Source organism: Orycteropus afer, unplaced genomic scaffold, assembly GCF_000298275.1.
Source record: "Orycteropus afer afer isolate SDZICR_OR568_19922 unplaced genomic scaffold, OryAfe1.0 scaffold00038, whole genome shotgun sequence".
In the NCBI taxonomy this organism is placed as follows: Eukaryota; Metazoa; Chordata; class Mammalia; order Tubulidentata; family Orycteropodidae; genus Orycteropus; species Orycteropus afer.
Window position 1 is genome coordinate 14,985,306 of NW_006921625.1, and position 16,147 is coordinate 15,001,452.

The 16,147-nt window shown below is 40.7% G+C and overlaps 1 protein-coding gene across 1 annotated transcript in view; it reads left to right on the forward strand.

The window, feature by feature from the left end:
- The window catches only part of RAB11FIP2 (RAB11 family interacting protein 2), a 44,346-nt gene extending 29,553 nt beyond the window's left edge, over positions 1-14,793 (forward strand). Inside the window, exons 4-5 of the mRNA XM_007936849.2 lie at positions 8,694-8,739; positions 14,566-14,793. Of these exons, the coding sequence (XP_007935040.1) occupies positions 8,694-8,739; positions 14,566-14,793 (274 nt within the window). The remainder of the gene's footprint in view (positions 1-8,693; positions 8,740-14,565) is intronic.
- Positions 14,794-16,147: the final 1,354 nt, after the last annotated feature.

Below are 16,147 nucleotides of genomic sequence, written 5' to 3' on the forward strand. Positions count from 1 at the left end.
AATGAGTCTTCCCCCAGTCCTGATGCCATGTTCTTCTTCATATAGCCCAGCCTCTCGGATCATTTGTTCAGCATACAGGTTGAATAAGTATTGTGAAAAGATACAACCCTGACGTACACCTTTCCTGACTGTAAACCATGCAGTATCCCCTTGTTCTGTTCAAAAAGCAGCCTCCTCATTTATGTTTATGTACAGGTTCCTCATGAGTACAATTAAGTGTTCTGGAATCCCCCTTCTTCACAGTGATATCCATAATTTGTTATGATTCACACAGTCGAATGCCTTTACGTAGTCAGTAAGAATTTACAGTTACGTAAAGTCTTATTGACAGTTGTAGATATTGGAATAATTCTTCCTGACTTAAAAAGAACTGGCTGACCATGGATATACCATCAAGTCTAGATATAAGTAATCTTGGTTATTCAGAAAGTTGGTTTCCTCTACTCTTTGAAGACTTGAAATTTTGTTGGTAAATATGCTTTGACCTACCAGTGATTTACTTGGTCAACTGTTAGCTCAATTTTTAATAAAAACCAAACTCACTGCTGTCGAGTCTGTTCTGACTCATAGAGACCCCTCCTTGGGTTTCCGAGGCGCTATCTCCAGAAGTAGATGCCCAGTCTTCCTTCGGAGGAGTGGCTGGTAGGTTTGAACCGCCAGCCTTCTGATTAGCAGTTAAATGCCTTAGGCATTACACCACCTGTGAATGTATTCAACATACATCATTTTAACATCTGCCCTATCCTAGGCACTGTGCTAGATTTGAGGACTGGAAAGATTGATGAGATATTGTTCCTGCCTTCAAGTGGCTTATAGTAGAAAGAGGTGGGGAAGAGAATAATAATTCAGTTCAACAACTGAATTAAATAATTCAAGTAATTAAGAATAATAATTCAAATAATATTTGAGTAGCACATTGTCATACAAAACATTTTTGTATTTGTCTCTTTTATTCCTACTATAATCCCAGCTATTTAAAATGAACGGTAGCCTTTCTGTTTCTTAAGTTAAATTAATATTAATAATAATAATAAAAACATGGTCAGTAGGTGATGGCCAGTGAAGATACATTGGGTCCAAACCAATTGGCTTTGAATGCCAGGCTAAGACATTTTATCATTTCCCAGGAGGAAGCTGGAGATCTGAAGTTTCCTGAAGGATGAATGATGGTTAGACTTGGGCTTCAGAAAGTCATGCTCATCAGTGATGTGTAGGCTGGATTTGACAAGGAAGGCTGGCAGAGGCTGGGCAGAGGCTACTGCAGTAGTCTAGGCAGGGGTATTGTGGCCTGTGGTCAGCAAGGTAGAAGTCAAAGTGAGCAGCTAGGAAACAGTGAGAGATCCATGTATGGAAGCCGCGTGGGGAGAATCTGGCAGCTTAGTTATGGAGGGTGCAAGCTGAAGACTAGAGTCGGGGATGTCTTAGAGGCTTCCCCTTAGGTGACCAGGAGACTGGTTGTACTGGAGGGGAAAATCAGAGCTGATCTCAAAGACAAGGTGATGACTGGTTTGGGACCTGTTAACGTTGAGATACAGATGAGATATCATGTCCAAGATTGTCAGTGAGCATTTATACAGTGGTTATAAAGGATACAGAGATGGTGCTTTAGCAGTCATCTGTCCATATAGTGGTGGTCATTGAAGGAGAAGAAGTATATGAAATCTGTAAAGTAGAACACAGAAAGACACCTGTAGTAAAACCTGAAGAAATGTCCAGTGTTGCCCACCTAGAGGTGAGAGGATGATGATGACCAGGAAAAAGAGGAATTGCACAAATGTAGGGGACAGTTTAGGTTACCAGACAGCAGAGCAGAGAGAGACTCGGAAAGACAGAACGATCATTGTTATCAAACGGAGCTGAGAATAAGGAGAGGGAGATTATTGCCTGAGGGAGAAAGTAGTTTGTTGGCAACCTTTGCCCAAGAACTGGTGACTGTTGTGGTAGGGAATGTGTTTCAGATTATTGTGAGTGAGTGAGAGTAACAAAGTCAACAGGGATTACATGGAGGCGTAGATGAGTTAGAGATGAGAAATGAGAAAATTAAAATGGTACAAGGTCCAGGGTTGTCAGTATGCTTGGGAGAGAGGGCCTAGTACATCCAGGTAGACTGGGAGGAGGGTTGAGTGGTTAGAGCAGGTCCGCAGGAGTGAGAGAGTAGGAGAGTCGGAAGGCGAGAAGCCAGACCACGTGACATTGTGATTGCATGAGATCTTAGAATGCAGCACCTCTGACAGTGAGTGACTGTCTGCCACCTTAGTGATGACTGTTCAGAGAAAGCTTGTTCAGAGAAAGTCTGTAAAATGTGCACTGTGAGCAGCAGGTAAGTAGGAGATGATGATATTCAGACCAAGAAACTCTGGTGTCACAGTGGTTAAGCGCTCAGCTGCTAACCAGAAGGTCAGCAGTTTGAACCCACCAGCTGCTCCGCAGGAGAACGATGAAGCAGTCGGCTTCGGTAAAGATTGAGTGCCTTGGAAACTATGGGGCAGTTCTGTTCTGTCCTCTAGGGGTGCTGTGAGTCAGAATCAACTCCACAACTATGGGGTATATTCAAACCAGAGTCACTTTCAGCAGTTAACATGGCATTTTCAAATCCAGGATGTGATCGTAACCCTAAATTGAAAATAATTTTGAACATAAGTATAAAAGTGTGAAAAGTATTGTTAAATGAAGGCCAAGAAGATAGTCTACCAGTGGCTTGCAGTGAGTTATCGTTTACAAAGAAGACTATGTGTATTTTGAGAAGAAAAAAGAAATGTGTTAAATAGTTAGGAGCATAAGCCAGAAATTGAAAAGAGGAGTGTAGATAATTTACATGAATAATCAAGATGCATTGTTTTATGTTCTTTCTAATAGAGAAATAGAACTTTTGTCCTAAACCACTTAACATTAACTGAGTAGCTTTTGGCATTTATTGTATGGTTTTGTATCTTTTAGTCCCAGCAGGAAACCAGTGACAAACTCAAAGGGAGTAATTGAAGAAAGCTTAATAAAGAGACTGTTTGCAGAGGGTGGGTCAGGGTTAAGGACACTGAGGAGGGATCATGTAGCGCCGGACCGGCCGTGTGTGGAAGCCACTGTACGCGTAGGTGTGACCAGACAGCTGCAGCTGCAGCTGGGCTGTAGGTACTGGAGCCGTTGCTGACGCTGCAGGCAGCGGGGAGGGAGAGGCAGCAGGCACTGGGTGCTGGGCCCCCTTCCCGTCTCCAAGTCTTCTGCAGGTGCCTCGCAGGGGCAGAGCGTAGCTGGAAGCCAGTGAGTGGGCAAGGGAGCCCGTGGCCGGAGAACCGTGGCGAGGGGCAGGAGCGGGCAGATGGGGCAAACAGAAAATGATGAGGCTATTTCTTTTTCACCATTATTCTTTAAGACTCTCAGCGCCTTGGACTTTTAGTCATTTTTGGTTGAAAGAATCTCCAGGAAATTGTATTGGACTTGTGGAAACCAACCAATTCTGAGCGCACAGTGTCGGTTAGAGCCCCTGTGTGGAAACGGTTCGGTTTACGGTCCCGTGCGTTGGCTGCCGTTCCTTGAGTGCAGACTCGGCTTGACTGCGCTGTGGCTGTTTCCTCCTCTATGGTGGTGGTGTTAGGTGCCGCCGAGTCAGCCCCGACTCACAGCGACCCTACATACAGCAGAACGAAACACTGCCCATCGTTGCAGCCACTGTGTCAGTCCATCTCCCTGAGGGCCTTCCCCTTCTTTGCTGACCGTCCACCTTGCCAAGTGTGATGCCCTTCTCCAGGGAACGGTTCCTCCTGACAGCGAGCAAAGTGGGCGACATGAACTCCGGCCATCCTGGCTTCCAAGGAGCATTCCGGCCACACTTCTTCCAGGACACATTTGTCTGTTCTTTTGACAGTCCATGGTACTTTCCGTCTTCTTCACCCAACACCACAACCCAAACCGACTCTTCTTTGGTAACTTTATGGGATTGTTGCAAGGATTAAGTGAGTTAACATGTAAAAAATCGCCCAGAAATGTGCCTGGTACCATGGCTAAAGGTCAAGAATTATCAGTCACTCTTAGGACTAGTGTCATTCTGGGCTCCTGCTTTACTGTAGTGAGATTGTTCTCTTAAGTCTCATGAAAGGTTTTGTTTGGAGTATGTCACGGGTCTCGACATTTACCTTCCCCACTGCGTTTGTCACCACAGTGGGGCCCCAGGTGTCTGGAGCCTGGCCTCCCACATGCTGGGTACAAGGCCAAGAGGATGGATGCTCTCCTGTGAAGATCATTAGTGTGAAGTTCTGCTGAGATAAAGCCACCGTTCTTTGCATGTATAATAAGGGATTGAATCATGTTTGGAGAGTTACCCCTTCAGAGCCCTTTTTACCCTCTCTCACCCCCTGTCCTCACCCCAAGTCAGGGAGCTAGTGACAGATGAGACAGCTCCAGGATTTTGCAAATAACTTGAAATTATTTCATGAATATGAAGCAGGTCAGGTTGGGGCAACACAGACTTTGCTTTATCGTTTCTTCAGTGATGGGGTCGAGAGAGTGACACGATGGAAGTACAGTGATACCCCAGTAGTACTTGTTTTTTAAATGCTTTTACAAGAATGTCACAGGTGGTTATGTGACTTCTCATTGGGCGATTTAAAGTCCCAGAGCCAAGAATTCACATGATTGTATTTACATTGTCTTATATTCATACTTTTAATAGATCTTTGCTCTTTTTGTGTTTTTTATGCATTTACAAACATTTTATAGTTTTTCACTCTGAATATCTCTTTCTCAAGCATTGCCCCCGAAGACTGGATGTGTGGTTTTCAGGGAGAGCAGAAAGGAAAAGGAAAACAGCCAAGCTCCGAACTCTGCCAAACGCCCGAGCAGTTACCCCTGCAGGCAGTTCCATCTCTTTACAGACTGGCTTGCTCATTTGGCCTCTGTGTGGAGAGCTAGCACATAGCACGTAGCATAGAAGGACAATGTCAAGTTGTCACAAATTTAATTCTTATTTCTTTACTCATTATCTACTTTAACTTTAGGTTATATGAATAAGAGACGCTACAGAAGAAATGTTAATGGCTCCTAGAAATACGATCTTTGGCATATTACTAATTTCAAATTTTAAAATCAGAGTTTCTTTAGAAAAAGTCTCTCAAATTTGTTTTAAAAGATACTCGCTTTCACACCCAGAAGCTTCAGAATGTCAAGATAGAACATTTTGTCAGCTTAAAGTCTTTTTTATTTTTGTAAATAAAATATGTTGTCCATTTAAAAATTATTTTAAATTTCTCTGCTACCCCCATACTTCAGTTCTGATTTTTAAAATTAGGTTGTTTTTATTTTTTTTTAATTTGAAGGTTCAGCTTGTCTAGACTTTTTCAGTGTGGGCAGGTCTGAATTTATTTTCTACCTGGTGAAAAGCACCGTTCTGCCCTAACCCGTCCACAGCTCAGCCGAGCAGTCAGCCGACGTGGCTTGCTGTCCCCTCTGACATGAGGGCGGGCGGCTGCCCAGAGAGGAGACAGCATGAGCTGGGGCCGCGCTCCAGTCCGACGAATGGGGACGTTTTATTCTCCACCACGCTGATTCAGTCCAGTTCAGTTAACTCTTTCTTCCCCTTTAAGGACAGATCAAAAAAGACAGTCATGAATGACCAAGATGGTCATGTGTGTGACACATCAGCGTGTGAGTGAGAAGCAGACCACGAGGGTTTTCCGCCTGTCGAGTTTAGACAGTACCCTGTCCTGTGGCCTGCTCCTTCAGCCCGCTGGGGGCACAGCAGGGGTCTCTCAGCTCACTTGTACAAGCAGGTGTGTTGGCAAGGAGCTGGGACTTAACTGCACTTGGCACTGTTTCCTCTTACAATCCTGACCTTTCAGTCATTCTTAAAAGTTCTCACATGTTTCTCAGGTAGTCAATGAGCTTCTTTTTAGTTTCTTAGGCTAAAGCCATTGAGTACAGCATATTGTTACTTTGATAAAATCTTTGCTGTACGTATCTGTTCTTTAATCACTCACATTAAGTATCATATTATTCCTGCTAATTTAATACTTCCTTTTGAGACGTGTACTGAAGTGTATACAGCGGTGATGCTGCGTGTTTTTCGAGGCCGTCATGGGGTGATGGTGCTACGAGGAGAGAAACACTTAACGTTTTGAGAGAAGGTGAACGTTGTCACAGAGTCGCCCGTTGCTCTGTGGCTCAGGCCTGAGATCCTTGTCTTCCGCGCCGGGGCCCTTCGAGGGCTCTCTCTCTTCTGTCCCAGGCTCTCCAGGCTCTGCACTGGTGCTCCTGCCTCCGCCCTGGGCCACCCTCTTGTTGGTGATTGCTTCCCTCTGATCTGCCGGAGCTCTCGTCTACAGGACGGTCAGTCCGCTGGTTTCCTCCAGTTGACTGACTGCTGTGGTGGAACATTTCTTTCTCCGTTTGGTCTAAAAATTTAAATATCAGGAGTGCTGTCTCCTTCCTGCCCACCAGAACAGCTGCACCATGCTTACTCAGTGAGTGGTGTTCGGGCCTTTCCCCCGCGGTGCTGTCCGAGATTACAGAGACCGTAAACAGACCTGGGCAAGGGCTGCGTGGCATTGTAGGAGGACAGATTCCAGAACTAGACAGTTACTATTTGACCGTGAAGTGGTGTGACTGGTTTCCTTATTTCTAAAATGAGGACAGTAATGTCTACTTTAAGGGTTATGAGGATTAAGTGAGTTAATATTGGTAAAGGGCTTTAGAACTATGCCCAGTGCAGTCTCAGTACTACACAAATGTTTATTAGATAAAGTAATTTATTGAACATATTCCATCTGTTAGTCACTGCAGAGTGTCTTACGTGTTGTTGAGTCATTTAATCTGCATGGTGGTGTTAATGTAGTAGGCTGTTCCTGTTCCCATTTTACAAGTGAAGGAACCTAGATACAATAAAACTTGAAACTATGCAGTAAAAGTTAAGTAACTTGGTCAAAGGCATACAGCAAGTATAGGGAAGAACCAGGATATGAAGTCACACTGCCTGGCCCCAGGGCCCTTAACCACTACTCTGCTTGTAACCACCATGGTCCACTTTCAGACCTGAATGTAAATGGTTTTGTCCTTGAGAGTAGCCCAGTCAGATGGAGAGGGATGTTTAGAATGTTTGTCTTGACACATTAGAAAACAGCATGATGTGAGACTCTGGGGCAAGGAGAGAGTTGTTGCTCGGGACCCTTGGGTTGACTACCTTAGGTAGAAGCAGATAGGATAGAGACCACGTGTGTTAGCTGCTAGTATCAGTGGACTCTAAACTGAGGAGTACTATACGGCCACGTCTTTTTGGATTGTGTTTTTGTTCCTGTTACCTTTTACGGCACTCTTTGGTTGGGCTCTTGAGGCTTTGCTGGGATAGTGACTCTAGTCAGGACCCTACAGAACACCATAAAGACAGAGAGATGTGTAGGGAGTGTGAAAATGTGTCAGCCACCTAGTCCTACACTTTGTGCGTTGTAGGTGTTTAAAACATGTTTCATTCTTCTTTGTTGTGTCACCCAACTCTACTGAAATGCTAAATTTATCAATAGTTCTAGCTGGAAAAAATCAGTAACTAGTTCTAGAAACTAGTAGTAGGAATTTAGTCAAAACAAATGGAACCTTGTGTGTGTGGGGAATTCTCTTGAGGTGGTTGAACTGGAGGTGCCTAAGTGCCCTGTGGATGCACAGTTTGGGAGATGTGGCTGTGATAGTGGATACCTTCTAGACAGTATATCTTGTGCACGTTTTTGTGCAAACCCTCAAAAGTTTTGAAAGTGAATTGTTTAGCTCTTTAAGGAATTTCAGTCATTCTGCATTCACAAGGCATTGTAATAATGCATTGATAATACAAAAAATACATATTTTACAGTTAAGTTGGCTCATTTATGTCTTTATTAATATTGTTATTAAATAAAAAGGTTCCTAGGGCAGTAATGCTTTGTAGAGGTTCTAATGGCTAATACTCTTAAGTGCTTGGTAAAAATTTAACTTGAGCAGCAACGATGACATATTTACTCATCGATGGCTTTGATGTTTAGGTTCTTTCTGGTCACAGTCCCCTTCCTAATGGGCGTGTTTCAAAGAAGAAAATGGTCACAGCTTCCAGCTGTGATGCTTTTGTGTTCTCTGCACGGAAGAAATCACTCTTGTTTTGGTCCATTTGGGTATTTAGATTTTGAAGACTACTAGTTAGAAATCACGTTAATGACAGAAATGATTCAGGCAACCGAATTCCTGCTCGTTGAGAGGGTAATTTTCCCAATACCTGTAGCATTTTAAAAAGGTTGCTTTAACTCTTTTTTTCTATAATCTTTCCAACCTTATGTGCACTTAACCTTCCATGGTTTTATAACAGAAAGGCCTAAGGTGAGTGAATGTGTGTGTGTCAAAAATGAGCAAAAACTTACAATTTACTTTTATAAAATACCTTACTGGTAAAATTGTTTATGTTTAAATATGTGTTAGAAGCTGCATACTTAGGTGCCTAGTTCTTCAATTTGGAGAAATAGCTGAAGGGTTTTCCTTTATAGTTTAAAATTATACTTTAAGAATATTGAGTTGATTCTGTTTTTCTTTTACCATTTGGATTAACAGTCACCCATCTGAGTCAGACTTAAATTAGATTTCGGACTTTAGAAATTATTGTTGCAGTGTTGATTTAAAAATTACTGTTTTTATATGACTCTTCCCACATGGATTGTGGTACACTTTTAACATTCATCTTGTTTTTCCTTACTCAGTTTTCATACGAATCCGACAAGCAGTGAAGACCTCAGGAAAGTACTGGTAAGTTCTGAGGGGGTTAGAGAGTTACCAGGGAACAAAGCTGGCCTCTCTGGCACACATCTCAAAACTACCTCAGTCTTCTTGACTTCCTCAGATACCCAAGTACGTTAGTTTCACGTGGTAAGTTTGAGAGGGTGAAAGAAAGTGAAATCCAGACTTTGCCTGGATATATGAGTGACCTCTGTGTTACATATGATAGTTCAAGCAAACGTTATAGTTATAATTGAAGCCGGTTTAGACTATATATATTTTGTCTGCTGACTTTTGAAATTAATATGAAAGCTGATGTCAAGGTCACCATTATCGTTATGGAATAAGAGCTTGTGGAGAGGAATAACATTTGCTGTCGTCATTGTTGGGACAAGGATTGAGGTAAGCTGCTTGGTAACAGTCAGCAACAGGAGAAGCATCCTAGCAAGAAATCCAGTTACCAGCAAAGTGTGAAAGAACCTTTAGGACATTTATCTTCTTAGTCAGGACTGTGCCATATACGCGCTTGGTGGGTTGGTGATGGCAGCTGACAGCAACAGAGTGACCAGCCGACTCAACTCAAATGATGTATGTGGAGTTAGGTCCCTTAAGTTCATTGTATTGCTATTTGAAATCCAGTGGGACTCTTCAGAGTTCCATTGCATCTGTAGTTGATTCTAAATACATTAAACCTGGAGAATAAGTTACTTTACAAAAACATGGGCAAGTGTCCTTGGTAGAAGACTAAATCCTCACTGGATAGCAGAAATAGAGCCTTTATTCCAAGAAGCTGGTGGTTGCTGTGTGAACCATGTGTCCTTAATGTGTGTGATCCAGATGTTCAATAAGAATTTTTTTTAGTGATAACTTATCAACATTTTCTATGATGTGATGTGCCTACAAGAAATCCTGGTGGTGTTAGGGTTCATTTATAAACTACCCTAAATGTAGTTTTTGTCTTTAAGACCGTAGAAAGCGTTTATAGAAGCAGATGACTTTGTACTGTTTTGCTGTTTCATGTAAATGATTTGTAAGTTTTGATGTTTCGTAAATACTCAAGTCTTTTTAATACAGCAGCCTGGCAAGAAATGTCAGAGTCTATGAAGTCAGCCTTTGATCAGATAGTAAAATGAATTCTATCAGGCGGTTACTTAATCTCAAACAAAATGCAACATCAAAAAATCGATTTAATGTGTGGCTATTGTTTATTAAGTAACCTTAATTATAATTTCTCTGTGCTTGTAAATGTACTTTCCCAAATCTTGTAATTTATTGCTGTAAAAGCATCCTTAGAATTCTTTAAAGAAATAAAATGTGAAAATTGTTTTAGTTAAAGGATTTAAAGGTGATAAAAGAATCCTTGATGTGTGATTACTTTTCTCTGGAATACTAACTATTCTAAAGGACAGCGAAAGGATTACCAGGTGTTGTTAATTTACTGCAAGATGATAATTAAGAGGAGAAGTACCATCCTCATACTGATCATTTTGGAGGAAAAGTATTTGAACAATTTTCATGTTGAAGATTAGAAGATGTTTGAAGTCATTTACATTAAGTTCTCCAATAATAGCCATCCACAAAGTTATTTTTTTCTCCTTCTGGACAGTGTATTTTGTAATTAAGTTTGTATGTCTTCTATGCTAGTGCCAACACCTGTCGGTGAAAGCACAGTGTTTAAACAGGAGCAGTAGCCAGTTGAAAGGGCAGTGTGAGCTCTTTAAGGCCTAATTAAGAACTGAAAGGGAGATGAAGGGAGTCGGACAAAAGATGTGAAAGTAGCTGAGATGATATTCCCAGAGCAAAGTTCCTCATTAGAACAATAATGAGATGATCAGAGAATGCCAAGCCTTCATCTTATCTCTCTCTCTCTCTCTCCTCTAGTCGCCTGGGATGTCAGTTAGTACTTCACCAATCCTGGGTTACCAGGACAACCTTTCTTTAAATCTTTAGTTATTTTGAGTCCTGGTAATTTGCTTTTGTTGAAATTTAAATATTGTAAAAAAATATACATTTCCTAGTTTAAAAGACTAGACTGTGTAAAGTAAAAACAGACCACTAGGAATTCTCGAATTCTTTTCCTTAACTGTATTCCTTACCATTCTCGTTAGAAAATAGACTGCGGTGAAAAAGCTCCTCTGTTCTCGCCCGGTCCCAGCTCTTTATATCTGCATATGGGCATTTTCAACAGAGGTTGCGTAGGAATGAAAACCGGATTGGTTGTGGAAGGGGAAGAGAGAAGAAACATTTACATTAGATTTTAAAATACAACATCTTCAAAACACGTGCGTCTCTGTGGAGAGCTATAGGAAAAAAATATTGAGTGGTTAGGAGAGTCCCATTGTATGTTGCATTTCAGTCTTTACCAGTTTTACAATTTCCTAATTTTAGAAGATTTTCCAAAAATAGTATTAAAAGTATCATTTAGAAAAAAAAAATTTAATATGTATTTGCCTGAAAGTTTTCATGTATAAGCAAAATAATTTTTGTAACCAGTAAATATTTTAATTTTCTATTAATATTAATTTTTATTATTTTACTTGGAGTGATGTCAGTAAACAGAAGGATATCTGTTTAATGGGTATATAGGTCAGTTTAAGAATATTCTGTCTAAAAATAGAAGGTTTACATGGCTTACTAAAATGGGATAAGAGTTGGAGCTAAGTATGAAGCTGTTTTTAATTATGTTATACTCTCCCTCAGAATATAGTTTATAATACATGTGCTTCTAAGATGTTTTCTTGCCCAGAAAACTTGATGCAGAAATTTTCAAATAAAAACACAAACGGAACAATTATTGAAAAGACCAGAAATGTATTTCCAGGAAATCTGTCTATATGTTAGTATTAGGTGGTTGTGAGGGAAATTTAAGGCAAATAATGGAGCTGTATGTGCTAGATTCTTGCTCTTAAGTATTGAACACAATTCTGGGATAATAGTTGATTATTTGGAGAGATTATGTAAATTATTAGATTATTATGATATCAGTGGCATTAGTTTAAACTATCCATGTCAAAATAAGAGGTTTTGGACATGCCTTTTATCCTCAGTGTCTTTAAAGAAATGTTAGTGGAAAAAAAAAATCACTACGTCATCTGGTAATGGTGGTATAATGTTAGATATAACAGTGCAAGTGAATTTTGACTGTATATTATCATCACTTAATTAGTTGGAGAAATAGGTTCCTATATGGATAATTTGATAAAGATTAGAGAGACTGGATCAGATGCTATTATTATGTTAAATTAAGAAAAAAACATAACTAATCATTAATGAATCCCATTTAGTTTAAATTCATTAATCCCTGCAATTCTCACAAGAACTCTTGTTTTTCAATAAGTGTTTTATTAGACCACAGTAGTTGGACTTCATTACTTTGAGAAATACAGCTCAGGAAAGCCACTTTGTAAATCAGGGAATTTTGGAGGTGAAAGAGACCTTGACGAACATCTCATTTGTCAGATAAACAATGTGAGACCTAGGATGGTTGATGTCTCAAATCTGTGCAAAATTACCTAGGTTAAAATAGGACACGGTTGCGTATTTTAAGTTTTAGAAACACCTTGATCTTGATGATAGGTTTTATTTTTTTTGTGGAAAGTTCCTTAGCATCGTCAGTGATTTATAGGAGTGGAGGTAGGGAATTTCAGGATGGTGTATATCTCTGAATTGCTCATGACCATATAAATAAACTAGTAAAATCATGTGAGAGAGAGAGAGAGAGAGAGAGAGAGTGTGTGTGTTGACTTAATAAAAAAACAAAAAGATGAATTGATCTGAGGGAGGAGAGAATACAAAGTAAACTGAAACTGGTCTTTAGAATTGTCTTTTAATTGTCTTAGAGCCAATATTCTGAAAAATTTTTAGGGACAAAGGTATTATAACTCATAAAATGATACCTGTTCCTAGTTTTTAATGCCCAAATAATTTGTTTCGAATATGTCTTAACAGACTATAAACTCACTTTGCTTCCATTTTCTTTCTCTTCATTCTCTTAATCTAGTGGAGCTCTCCATCATTCTTCCCTTGATTTTAGCAGCCCTAAAAGTAATCTCAGCCCTTCTAGATGGATCTTACCCACTGTGGCCATTTTAATTTTCCTAGGACATAGCTCTAATTATGTACTGTGCTGTTTAGAGACCCCCAGTCACTTCCTATTTCCTACAGCAAAAAGTCTGAAGGTCCTTAGAATAGCATTCCAAGTCCTTGGTCGGCTGCCCTCCCACCCTTACAGCCTGGTCTCTGCCCCCCTCACCTGTTCCTGATGTTCCGTCTGTGTACAAGTGATAACCTGCACTATTGACCACCATGGCTTCAGCCTTCCCTCTAGCTAGAACCCACTGCTAGAACTGCCCAGTCGCCCTTTCCTGCCCGGCACAACCTTTGAAGAGCTAGTACAGACTCTCTTTTCTACAAAACCTGAGAGATTCTGTGGAATTGGAGATGTTTTCTTCAATCCTGCTTTTTTCCCCTTTGTTCTGGAGAGAAGGGTGTATGTGTGCTTCTCTGACCCGAGCATCAGGATGGTGTCTGAAGTCCAGCTGCTTCCGCTTCTCTGGTGCTGGCAGAGTCGCACTGCCCAAGGAGCCTTGCAAATTCGACTGTGGCTTTACTGATGAAAACCGTGGACACAGAGCACAATTAAAGGAGAGCCTGAAAATGAGCAAAGACAAATGGAATCCCTTTCCAAAAAGAAAAGGAGCCTCTTCTGTATTTGCTAGGCCCTGCACTCTCCTTACACTGAAGAGACACTGTTAGTCTGGAAAAGCAGGAAGACCTATTGCCTCAATATTTTAATTTGTTTTCTTTAAAGCCAAATGGAACTGTTTTGAAAAAAAAAACGATGAAAATAATTTTAAGTTGTTGAGTTTAGTGATAGCACTGTGTATAAAAAGGCACAAAAATTGTTTCTTTCTATGAGTGTATTATAAGTACTGCATGTGTAATAGAAGGTGAGCTTACAGTGCCTTCTTGATGGACTTCCTGAAAAATAGTCATTAGCCTGATTTAACAGTGATATTAAAATGCTTTGTAGTGAAAAGGCCTTTTTCTTTCTTTTTGGGAAGGGTTGTATTTATACTTTGGTTTTAAAAGGAATTTTATCAATATAATAAGGTAATAAAATAAGTAAAAAAGTGAAAATGGGAGAGAATGTATACATATATTTGCCCTAATTGGTAACAGACATTGAAATCTAAGTTTCCTGATAACCAGGGCAAAAAGAGAAATAAGGTAAGTTAGATATTAGTACTGGAAGGAGGAAGAGAAATCATTCCTCATGGGGCTTCTTATAGTATACTCCAATAGGACTTCTTATAAGATGGTCCCGAATGTCTTCAACATTTCATAGCAGATTGCCAGAGCAGATTTGATATTGATGCTTCTCGTAGCAGTCTTCAGTCAAAGCAGAGGCATAGCTTTAGTGGAAGCAATTCCGTGGACCTATTCTAATGTCCAAGTGTACAGTTTTCTTTCAGTACCTTTTTACAGTTCCTTGAGTTACTCTTAGAGTTCTTTCATTTTTAATCAGTTAGTTACATTTCTTATAGAACACTTTTCACTGTAGTCTTAAATTACATGGTCAATCTCTGATATTAGGAAATTGCCCACAGTGTTTTTAAAAGGGGGTTTGAAAGGAATTGACAGTTATCTTGATATAACCAACGCTTCGATGCATCTGTCCTAGTCCTTCCCTCAGAACCGGCCTGCTGGTCTGTGACCTGCCGCATAAGGCCTAGCCAAGCACAGAGACAAGCTTGATTCAGGGCTTGAAAGACCGAAAAGTGACGTTCAGAATGATTCTGAGTGTTTGTCCCTGGCATTACAGCCACAGAAGTGACGGTCTTTGTTCTGTTTCAGGACAGCAACCCTTTTGACGCCACTGCGGGGTACCGGGGCCTGACCCACGAGGAGGTGCTGCAGGAGCTGGTGAAACACAAGGAACTCCTGCGCAGGAAGGACTCGCACATCCGGGAGCTGGAGGACTACATCGACAACCTCCTCGTCCGGGTGATGGAGGAGACGCCCAGTATTCTGCGGGTGCCGTACGAACCGTCCAGGAAAGCTGGCAAGTGCTCCAATAGTTAGTAAGCCAACTGCACCGCTTTTATGATGAAAAAACAGAGAGAAATGAAAAAAGAAAGAAAAACTTGTTAATGAAAGACATTCTACAGTCAGGTTTCATTACATTTTCTCCTGGTTCCTTTGGAAAAGTTCTTTGACCTATATTGGCAGGGACTATCGAAAGAGTGACCTTTATAGTGAGTTAAATAATTTAAACTTTTAAAGTGAAGGTGGGCCAGATTCTTGGTGAATAAGCAGTTCTTTAGGATTCACTTAAGTGCTGGTGCCGGCCCACGAACCTACGGGAGGCCTAGAAAAGCCTTCAGAAGGGCATGACTTTTTCCTCAGGAGTAGATTGCTCATGGAGTAGAGTGGGCAGTGCCGTTGGTTCTCAGCAGTCGGTTTGTAGACTTACCGAGCTGCAGGAATACTGCTCATTATAAACACTACTTCAGAACTTCATATTTTATAGACACATATGTGTACATGAATCTGTGTCCATGTATCTTTGTATATAAAGTACATGCATATACCTCATACATAATGTGTTTTTAGAACATTAAGGAAAAACAAAACTGGTTGCTTCTAAGCTTGGGATCCCAGTTCCTTCATCTGAAACGGTGGGTGTGGTCTGTCAGCGCAGAACTCATCATCCCTAGTGTTAGGGTTGGTTATGCAGACACCGCTTCACATCACTCTGACCACATGGAGCTTGGTTTCAGAGGGAGCTGCTATGTATTATCTCAGCACCACGTTTTTGCTCTTTTACTGAAACTCGTGACCCAGAGTCCTTTCGTAAAAAATGGCGTATTTTGGGAAAACATCATTAACTTCACGACGGCATGCATTTCTTTGCATTAATTCTTTTATCCTAATGTCTTGAGTTTTATTTAATCTATAAGCAGAAGAGAAGCTAATATAATTTGTTTTGTAGAGATTCTGCATGTCATTAAATCACTAGCAAAGAAAATATTGGCAAATTAAATCTGACAATTTTGAGGGAAAAATGTAGGTAATCATCTGATGCCTGATAACCCAGGGCAGTGGGCAGATTCTCGGAATGAAGAATGAGGCTTGGTTTCCAGTTACATGAATAATAGAACAGATGGTTGCCTTTGGGTCTGGAACCAGAACGTGGGCTCCTGCAGGAGGAGTGTGTTTTCAGGCGGATTCTTGGCTGGCCTGACGTTGTGCGTGTCTCCGCGCCACCCTGATTCATCATGAAACTAGGTCTATGTTTCTTAAGGCCACTCCCCCCAAATGTTGACTGGTTCCACAAATTATCTTTATAATATTCATATGAAATTTACAGTGAAAAACTGTTAAAAACTGGTATAAAAATGTTACTGATCATCTAGTACTTATTTTCCAGTCTTAA